We start from the raw sequence: 10,764 nt of genomic DNA on the forward strand, positions 1-10,764 counted from the left end.
CAAAGTCTTTATGTTAAGTATTAATAATTATACATTTTTAATTAAGAGGTAATCAATTAAAACGTAATTCCTGCTTACAAATTTAGTTAAATGCAAATCAAAGGAATTTGAATTATTTGATGTTAGACTTTAGTACATGAGTAACCCATGCATTTCATTACAACTTTCACGTGTCCATATAATTAGTAATCATTGTGTTCCCTAATTGGAACAAATTTTGGGAAGATTGGACTGAAATTCTAATTTAATTAATAAGCATATATTTTATAATTTTCGGCCATTAGGAGATTGACAATTTAAGATGTTTGTATTAGAGTAAATTATGCAAATAGGAGGCAGATTTGTTTTCCCCGTCCACGTGTAAAAGTCATGTAATGTAATGCCTATCATTTCCTTGTTGTAATTGTAATTGATATAGAAATTGATAGAAAACCAATAATTAATCTCCAGTCATACTATATCAATATGGAATTATGAATCAATTTCTCAGAAGATTGCATGAAATACGAATTTAAATATTGCTGAAATTCCACTTCCCCCACGTGATTACCCGACTTCAACAGTATAAATAGAGCACTAAAATCACATTCTACTACACGTCCATTACCTCTCCCTCTTTAAAATATTCCTCCATATTATTTAGATTTTTTAAGGTTTTGGAATTGCAATCACATTTTTGCAATTTTATTCTCCACTTTCATCTTCAAAAGGTGAGATACTCAGTGCTATTAGTGAGTTTTCCACATCTTTTCAAATACGTTATTATGAATTTAATTACTTCAATTCAGGCTCCTTTGGGAGATATCATGATACATTTTAAGGCACAATTTAGCCTTCACGTTATTTTCAAGGCACAATTTAGCCTTCACGTTATTTTGCAGTGCTTGCTAGAATTATCATTTGTCATGGTGTGATAATTCTCATGTTATGTTGGTAAAATAATTTATTTGTAATTTCATGTTTGACTTGAATGTGGAGTAGCAAGTATCTCATTGAGTATAATTCGTTATACTCATCCCGTTATTTACAATTTTCAGGTAATAATTAGTATGTTGGACGACGGTGGATGGATTTGCTATTGGACCAACGGATCCTCGTCATGAAGTATATTAATTTTCAAAAATACTAGAACTAATAATGGGTTATTCATTTTTGACCCAATTGTGAGTGCATTATAAATTTTCGTTATAACCCAAAACGTTCCGCATATTTAAATTTATCTTTTGATTAAATGTTATTCAATCTTTTACAGAATTTCTCGTTATATTAAAACTGTTTATTTCAAGGTATATTCATGTTTCGTAACGTTTTGGGTTATTAGAATTCGGGGCGTTACAGCTTCACCGTGAATTGCCAATATGATGAAGTTCCGATCACCCCATTTCTCAGCAGAGACAACATTTTGAGAAGCAAATTGAATAAAGAGTCCTCCAAGGAAGCTAAAATAAATTATCTTCGCTTCAGCCCCTCCTGCTCAACAACAATTTCACATCTATAACACCCGATTTCTTTACTAATATGAGTTTGTGGCTTGAGAAATGGGGATGGATTGTGGTTTGAGAAATGGTTGAATTTAGTTAAATGGCATGGATGGTCGTTCTTGAGGGAGAAAATGGTAGATTCATTTGGTGGGGGTGGCTGTAGCTATGGCTATGGGATGCGATGGTGGGTGGCTGAGGCAATCGACAGTGGGTGGTGGTATTGCAACGACAATGGTGGATTGTTTTGTTGGGATTGGGTGTCGGGGGGTTTGTGAAGGAGGTGACCCATTTTCCCTTTTTTTTCTTTTATATTAAAATGGTAAAATGACGATTTTACCCTTGTTTTATGTGCTCAAATTATTAAATTTTTAATTTTTGTAGTCAACTGCAACGACAATGGTGGATTGTTTTGTTGGGATTGGGTGTCGGGGGGTTTGCGAAGGAGGTGACCCATTTTCCCTTTTTTTTTCTTTTATATTAAAATGGTAAAATGACGATTTTACCCTTGTTTTATGTGCTCAAATTATTAAATTTTTAATTTTTGTAGTCAACTCATGATTTTGGTGGTCAAACTAACGGAAATCTTCAATTTGGACTTGGAATGCGAATTTTTTAAAGGTTTGACACTCACATGGTACAAATGAAAGGTTTGGGTAAAATCTGCTAATAAACGAAAGATTTGGTACCTTGACTGCAATTTTTCCTATTATTTTATTGAAATACGTTTAATTAAAGAGAGAGACACTTGTTCGAATCAAAATCTCCCCACGGAATTGTTGAGGATCTATGGGCGATCCACGCATGGTCCACCAAAAGTCTTACGCAAATGGCAGTATTGTAAATAAAACGAAATTTGGGATCCTTTTATGAAGTTGCTTTTTCCAAGGTTGTTTCAGCCCCTTTATTCTCAGAAGGTACATAAATTACACCACATGGTTCTTTCCATGATTTAACCAAAAAAAAAAAAAAAAACCCTCGTCTGGTATTGCTTTTGGGATTAAATTGATTTGTCCGAATTTTTTTGATATAATGGTTGACATCTTCTCACATGCTGTGGATTCCGAGTGAATAAAAATATTCATAAAAAATGGACTCCCTCCCATTGTGAGTGTCGATAATCCTTTATGTCAAAAAAATTCGATCATCATAACATTGTTGTTACTTCTAACGTTGAAGTGATTATAAGTCCTAAAACTTATAAAATGTGCGAATAACAAGTAAATGAAAAATTATAAATTTTACGAAATGTGTAGAAAAAATTATATTTGAACAACTTAAATTTGATAATATATGTTATTTTTGCCATCTTTCACTGAATCTGTTTCTAGGGACGTAATTTGCAATTAACTAAAAGGTTGTGGTATCGGATACCAAAAAAGAAGATTGACGGTGGAATAGTAACATGTGCCAAAAGTTTCGGACTAAAGGTGGCAATTTCCTTTTCATTTTTTCTTTTTAATATGCAACTTATAATCTTTGCTACCTCATCACAGGGACGACGAAATAATTAAGACCTCGTTTGGCTCCCAATGTATGGAAAAATTAATGGATAGAATAATGTCTTTTTGAAAAATGAGTGGTTGAAATATAAGGAAAAATTTTCGATTTACGTATAATATTATTTTATAGAAGATTGCGTGATTGAAAATAGAAGGAGAAAAATGAAATGTAATAGAATGAAAATTAATCGGAGTCAAACGAGGTATAACAGTGTACCCCATTTGCATTTACGTAATTATTATTTTATCTTTTTTCAACTTTAATTATCTTTAAGTGAACGTGTGTGGAAGAATCTCCCCTTTGCCCTTGTCGGGATAAAGACCCGAAAACATCAAGTTGGTGCCTTGGTGGGATAAGTCATTATCATGGCTTTATTTACCAACAATTTAATTGACTAATTTTACATAATGCTTTCGTATAAAGAAAAAAAAAAGTTTAAATTGAGGTATTGGGATCCCTAATGTGCATATTATTTCGTTGGCGCGAATGTGATCATTCAACTAGACACTATGAGAACTGAGAAGCTGTGTGAAGATCGCAACTCGTGCGGCGAAAATTTGGTGTTAGTTCTTGTCACTGTAATTGATGTTTTTTTTTTTTCTGGAAAAGATTGTTTAAAGGAAAAAAAATGATATTTTTGGCAAAAAAAGGAAAAAATAAAAAATAAAAGGGAAAATTTCAAGAAATTAAGTATGATATATTTCAAAATTAAGAAAATAAGTTTCAAAATTCAAAAATCAGATTTTTATTTAAATTTATTTATGATTTAATTAATTATTTAATTAATTTAATATATTTAGGTTATAGATCTATACAATTTGGTCACGAATTAACAATTTAATTACTAATTTATTACTTTTTGGTCACAAATCAAAAATTTTATGTCACAAATTATTTTACAATCACAATTCAAAAATTTTGAAGGTCACAGTTTGTTTATCGATCACAAATCAAAAAATTAATTAATCACAAATTAATTTCTAGTCACAACTTATCAATTTAATAGTCATAACTTATTTTTCGATCACAAATAAAAATTTTTATGGGTCACATATTATTTTTCGATCACGAATAAAATTTTTTATAGGTCGCAAATTATTCATTAGTCACAAAATCAAAACTTTTATTGGTCACAACTTATATATTCATTTCAAATTATTATATTAATTGGTCACGATTAATTTTTAGTTACAACTTATCAATTTATTGGTCACAACTTTTTTCGGTCACAAATAAAAATTTTCATAGGTCACATATTATTTTTGGGTCACGAATAATTTTTTTTTTAGATCACAGATTATTCATTGATCACAGAATCAACTTTTATTGGTCACAGCTCATTTATTCATTGCAAATTATCAAATTAATTGGTCACAACAATCACCATCATCATACAAACACAATGCAAAGCTGTTACCCACCCAATCGCCAGCCCCACCACCACACAAACCGCACAAAAACATCACAGACACCACAACAAAATCGCCAAAACACAAACACTGCTCATGTCACTGTCGCGACGGATCTGTGAAGAGTCGCCTAGGTAAGTGGATGGATCTGCTTCGCAAAATACTGCTCATTTCACAGCCACAAAACTCACTATGATTCCCGCTTCTTCTGGTCGGCACTCCTTCTAAGGTGAAATGGGCTAGGGGTGGATGATGGGGTGGGCGACAACAGCGGGTGGCGGCGACGACAGAAAGGTGAGGACAAGGCTGCCGGAGGTGATGGTTGTGTGTAGACTGTAAAGAGAGAAGAAGTGAGGCGATGGTTTGGAGAAATATGGATAGTGGGAATTGATTAAAGTTTGGGGTGTGTAGGGTTATATATATTTATTTTATAAAAATTTTAATTAAAATAAGATATCTGATTTTTGAAAGATGAAACTACAAATCTTATTTTGGAATTCATGATTTTAATCCTAGAGTTTTGTGTAATTACCACAAAAAAAAATTCAACTTTCGGATTGTCGGAACAAAGCCAAATAACACGTGTCTTAGGTATGCCATCATCAGAATTGAGGTGAGAACATATACCTAATTTGCTAAAGGGATACCATATATTTAAGGTAGTTAAAATGTACAGTTTCAAAATCAATAAATAAATTTTAGAACTTGAAAAATCAAGTCATAATAAAATAAATAATTAAAAATATTTTATCAATTAGATATATTAAAACCACAATACTATATAACTTATGATCACATTTACGTACTCGATCACAAATCAAAATTTTTATATGTGACATTTATTGGTCACAAATTATCAAATTAATAGGTTACGCATTATTTATCAATCATTACAAATTCTATAAGTCATAACTTATTTCATGATGACAAATCATTGAATTAATTGGTCACAAGTTATTAATCAATCACAAATTATCAAATTAATTATTTACAATTTAACAAATTGTGAGTAATTAGTACAATTTTAGCTGCAATCTCACATTTTTGGGGTTACATATTATTTATTAATCACAAGTTATTCATTTTATGAGTCAAATATTATTTATTGGTTACAAATTAATCAAAATAGTATATTGGGAATATCTAAATAATCGATCACAAATGCTCTTCATCCCACTCCCATTGCACCCTACCCGACCCCACCCCGACTATCAACACCAACACCAACACCAACACCAACACTAATAATTGGTTAGAAACACACAAGCAGTTGGTCGTAAAACGCTTTTTATCTATGAGTATGTCACAAGAACGTAAATAGTTAGTCACAAATACACCCGACTAGACCCTACCATCAACACCAACACCAACACCAACACCAACACCAATAGTTGGTAAGAAACGCCCAAATAGTTGGCCTTAAAACACTTTTCATCCCTCTCTCACCCCAACTCCACCATCTTTGCCAATCAAACATATGCCGCTTAGTTGAAGTTTTAGGGTGGTAGTGGTGAGGTGGCTCTAAGCTTCGCTAAACTCTAGTCCATCGACTTCATCCACCATAACACATCCTTCTGCCAACCATTACTTTGAACCAAATCGTTGTTTCTTGAAATCACCACCAACTGCTGCAACGATAATGAACAATGTCGTTCTTAAAAGCGACTCATCTGGCATCATACGACGCCCATAGTGTTGCTTCGCAGTGATTCATTGATCTCAGAGCAACGTTGTTGTGAGGCGCGCGACGATTCCTCTACTGGTGGTGTGTGGTAAAGAGAAAGAAGAGAGAATAGTGAGATATAGAGAGAGAAGGGAGATGGGAAAATAAAATAGGATTTGGGAGTGAAATTTGTTAGGGTGGATGAAAGTAGGGTGGGTAAATAGATTAATTTAATTTTATAATATTATTATTAATGTTAAAATGTGGAATTAACGCTTGATTTTCTTACAAACAATCCTTAAACATGATTTTTGAAATTGGAACTTAAAAAACCCATCTCCTATAATTTCCAATTATGACATTTAATCATTTATTTTTCAATTATGATATGATTTTTGTAAGTTCTACAAAAGTTTTAGTATTTCTCAAGAATAAACATTAACAGCTTGTTTAACATGACTTATCTTTTTCTTTTGTTTCTTGCATAACGATTTCTTGATGTTAGCTCAAAAATTCTTGTAAATTGACAAAGCACTTCCAAGAAATTATCTTCGAAAACAATTTTTTATTCTCAAAAGCATATCAAACGGGCCTAAGCTTCTTTGTGTTCTATCTGCTGTCAATTTCTCTGAACCCACCACAGAACCCAATGCCCATTAAGATCCGTAAGCATGCTCTCTACGAATCAAGGACAGCCCAACAATGGCCCAACTCACTTGCTTAGACGAATGGCCCATAGTAGACTGGCAGTTCCTATCGTTCTTCGGTTCAGCTTCTCTTTCTGCACTACAGCGCAATACTTTCAAATTTCTGCAATTAATCGAAAACTTCATCCAACAAATATGAATCCACTTTTTCGATTCATTTTTGCTTCACGATCTAACTTATAAATTCAATTGCAGAAAATGAACTAGATTGGGGAGATTCATCAAAAAATGAAAAGACTCTGATCCTAACCCTCAAGATTAATTTTGCACTCGGACGTTCAGTCGAATTCTCTCCGGATGAGGTTGAAATTTCCTTCCTTTTGCTCTTCAGAGACCTCTCCAACCTTTTCTCTAATGGCAGGTGGGTTTCCTTTCATTTATATATGTATCATTACACGTGTTATTCATATAAATTAATATTTTATTTGGAAAATGATGATTTTAGGAGAGAAAAAATCGCCGATCAGGCGTAGAGATAGGGCTGCCATCGTTGTTCTCGGCGACATTGGGCGTAGCCCGCGTATGCAGTACCACGCTCTTTCCCTTGCACGTCAGGTACACGTCCCACGACTGAAAATTTAGTTTATATGCGTTTTGGAGTTTTGAATTTGAAGATTGGTGTGGTCACTCATGACTAACTTGCTTTTGTTTGAATATTGTTGGGTTTTTGATACCAAATAATCCCGGACGATGATTTTAAACAGTGTCGGATAGTCGGATTAGATTTCATAGGTTTTGGCCGATGATTGAAATATTTATTAACACACTCGATTAATTGACTCAACCCGAAAAATAACTTGAGGGTCGTTTGAAGCAACTTAATACAGTTAATGTTGCTCGCGGCCCATTTACTTTTTGGATGGCTCAATTTGTGTTCCGCCCCCTTTAACCATTAGTTGGTCCATGAGCCCACTATATTATTACACTCAAGTAGAAACAAGTACTTACAGTAAACAACTAATCATGCGATAAAGATATTATATAAGATATCTCACACAGATCTTTTCAAATTCACGTTCACACAGAATTAAAGATTAACACCAAGTTAATCAGCACACGGTCAAACACATATGCAACAAATGCACAAATGACCTCACGAAAGATCTCACCACACTTATAATATCCCATTTCGTATTACTCCCACCTCGAGAACATATATCTTCTCTCTTCGCCCACCAAGCTCACTAAATAGATCACACAACTCATATCAAAATGACAAGTCACAATAGATCCTAAGTTCAAGAATAATCCTCTATCACTACATCACTTCTCCTAACCTACGTGGATAATGGGACTCCACCTTACAGAAATGATAGAAGTGCCTCTCTTGCACTCCACGTGTACAGGGTCTCTTTCACAGATAAAAGATTCTACACATCTCCACTCGTGATCTAAATGTCACACTCCACATCCCCCGGTACAAATCACCATGTACCCCTAAATATCTATACTCCACTTTATCAAAAGACATCTAACACACTGCTAATGCATCCTAACCCACTATGCATGCAAACGATCACACCAAGTAATCACATTACCGCAAATTCATGCAAACACACCTATCAAACAAATTGAAATGCAACAAATTAGGCAATCACACACATGCTGAAAGGATCACACAAGATGCATATGCAGTGACTAGGTTTACTCTCTCAATAAACCTCACTGGGGTCATAACTCGACCCCTCAACCACATTTGTCTCACCTATCACATAACCCTTCTACTTATCCTTCTTCTTGGGACAATCTCTAATAAAGTGTCCAGACTTACCACAACTATAACATCGTTTATCACTGGACTTATCCTGTCCCTTGCCCTTCATCACTCGAATCACCACTATTTTGAGCTCTACCCAAATTCATTATCTTAAACTTCATCTCACTCCTTATCATGTGTGACTCATCACTCTTATCTTCATTTTTAGCCTTCATTTCCATCTCCTTACTCCTAAGTGAGTCTACGACAATCTCGGGAGTCAATGTATTCCTACCATACTTAATGAGATTTTTAACTTCCTTATATGACCCGGGCATAGAATTAAACAAGATTATAACCTTGTAGGTTTCAGATACGGTTTCTTCACAATTAACAATATCTTGGACAAGTTTATTGAAAACATCTAAATTGTCATCAAGATCCTTTGAAAGATCCATTTTAAAACTGAAGAAACGCTCAAGAAGATAAAGTTTATTGGGAGTGGATTTAAACAAATATAGATCTTTCAACTTTTTCCAAAGATCTTTTGTGGTTTCAACTTTTCTACTTTTTCCAAAACAGCGTCAGACAGATGTAAAATGATTGAGGTATAAGCAAGTTCATCGGCTTCTTTTTTTTTTTTTTTGAAAAATTAGCTGGAAAATTGTTTTCAATGGCTTTGAAACCTTTTGTTGGACTAAAATACCCTTCATTTATTGTTGCCAGATTTAAAAATCACATTTTCCATTAAAAATACCAAATGTTGAATAATCGACCTTCGATGGTGGATTTTCCGGGTTCAGTTGAACCAATCTCAACCTTATTAAAGACACCCAACAACGACTCCAATCCAAACAACGATTCTTATTTCGGTTGCTCAACTCAATGTGTTCACGAAAAACATAATATGGTGGTTGCAATGAATCACCAAGAATAGAGGAAGACAGATTCAATTTTAAGGCTCAAGAGAGAAAACAAGAGAAAATGTCGGCTGCCTCTTTTCAATCAATTGGGCAAATAGATCACACAAAGTAATCCCACGCCGCAATATACATCGTTCTAGATTTTCAGGGTTTCTTAAGACTCGCGATCTTAGATCAAGGGAACGTTTGAACGGGTAAAGTCTAGGTATTCTAACGAAAGTAACAACACAGCGGAATTTACGATGCAACAAAAAAATAGGTATATCCAATCAAATGAAATTTCACGACAATTTTAGCACAAAGCACAATACGCTAATTTATCCAAAAATAAGTACTCAATCACAACAATTAAGAGCAAATATTCCTAATTTCTAGCACAAACAATGGTTGCCAAGCAATGACAACCCCAACCTATTGTCACCCTACACGATGACGTGCTAATGCTGAAATTAATGGGTTAAGCCAATTTACCAGAGCGGATGTGTCTAAGTCCGTATAATTGAGAGAGATGCGAATTTACTGCTTTAGGACCACCACTATTCGTCCTAAAGATTCAGCAAATATAACCGTGCAGCCTGCCAAGAAATGCAGTTCAATTTTCAAGAGTAAAATCGTCCAACTTTTTCTGTGTAACCTGAAACAGAAAACTTCCAACACGAAAAATATTAGAAATAATGTGAGGAACAAACTACCTGAAGACAGTTTTCTCAGAATCGGCTCCACGTGCCCACACGCGCCACCGCCGGAGAAGCCACGCGACGCCGCGCCGCCCAGACGCGTCGGCCACCTAGCATCGCCTCCACCTGCAGATCACGAATTCGGCCTCTGTTTCACCAAAAGACGTCTGGATTCGTCGAAAATTGAAGTTGCAGATCCGATTTTTGGGAAAATTTTCTGGACAGTTTTATTTTCTGATTTCTGCCGATTTTCTGGTCGGAATTTGGCCGGAAATTCCACCGCAACCTCGCTCTGATACCAAATGTTGAATAATCGACGTCCGATGGTGGATTTTTCGGGCTCAGTTGAACCAATCTCAACCTTATTAAACACACCCAACAATGGCTCCAACCCAAACAACGATTTTTACTTCGGTTGCTCAACTCAATGTGTTCACAAAGAATACAATATGGTGGCTGCAATGAATCACCAAGAATGGAGGAAGACAGATTCAATTTTAAGGCTCAAGAGAGAAAACAGGAGAAAATGTCGGCTGCCTCTTTTCATTTGTGCACACACACGGCTTATTCAACAATGAGGCCAATATATAGTTTTAGGGTGTAATAATATAGTGGGCTAATGGACCAACTAATGGTTAAAGGGGGCTGAAACACAAAAGTGAGCCATCCAAGAAGTAAATGGGCCGTGAGCAACATTAACTATATTAA

General features: G+C 34.8%; 1 protein-coding gene across 9 annotated transcripts in view; it reads left to right on the top strand.

Moving 5' to 3' along the window:
* Positions 1-6,798: 6,798 nt before the first annotated feature.
* The window catches only part of LOC111387922 (UDP-glycosyltransferase TURAN-like), a 10,810-nt gene continuing 6,844 nt past the window's right edge, over positions 6,799-10,764 (top strand). For 6 of the 9 annotated variants that reach the window (XM_023012549.1, XM_023012550.1, XM_023012548.1 and 3 more), the window contains exons 1-2: positions 6,800-7,121; positions 7,206-7,315. Coding sequence is in view for 2 of the 9 variants with exons in the window: in XM_023012546.1 (XP_022868314.1) it covers positions 7,058-7,121; positions 7,206-7,315 (174 nt within the window). In the remaining 7 variants the exon portion in view is untranslated. Of the gene's footprint in view, positions 7,122-7,205; positions 7,316-10,764 lie in introns of all 9 variants that reach the window. The other 3 variants (XR_002701477.1, XR_002701476.1, XR_002701479.1) reach the window with 1 other exon arrangement.

This window comes from Olea europaea, unplaced genomic scaffold, assembly GCF_002742605.1.
Source record: "Olea europaea var. sylvestris unplaced genomic scaffold, O_europaea_v1 scaffold437, whole genome shotgun sequence".
Classification (NCBI taxonomy): domain Eukaryota; kingdom Viridiplantae; phylum Streptophyta; class Magnoliopsida; order Lamiales; family Oleaceae; genus Olea; species Olea europaea.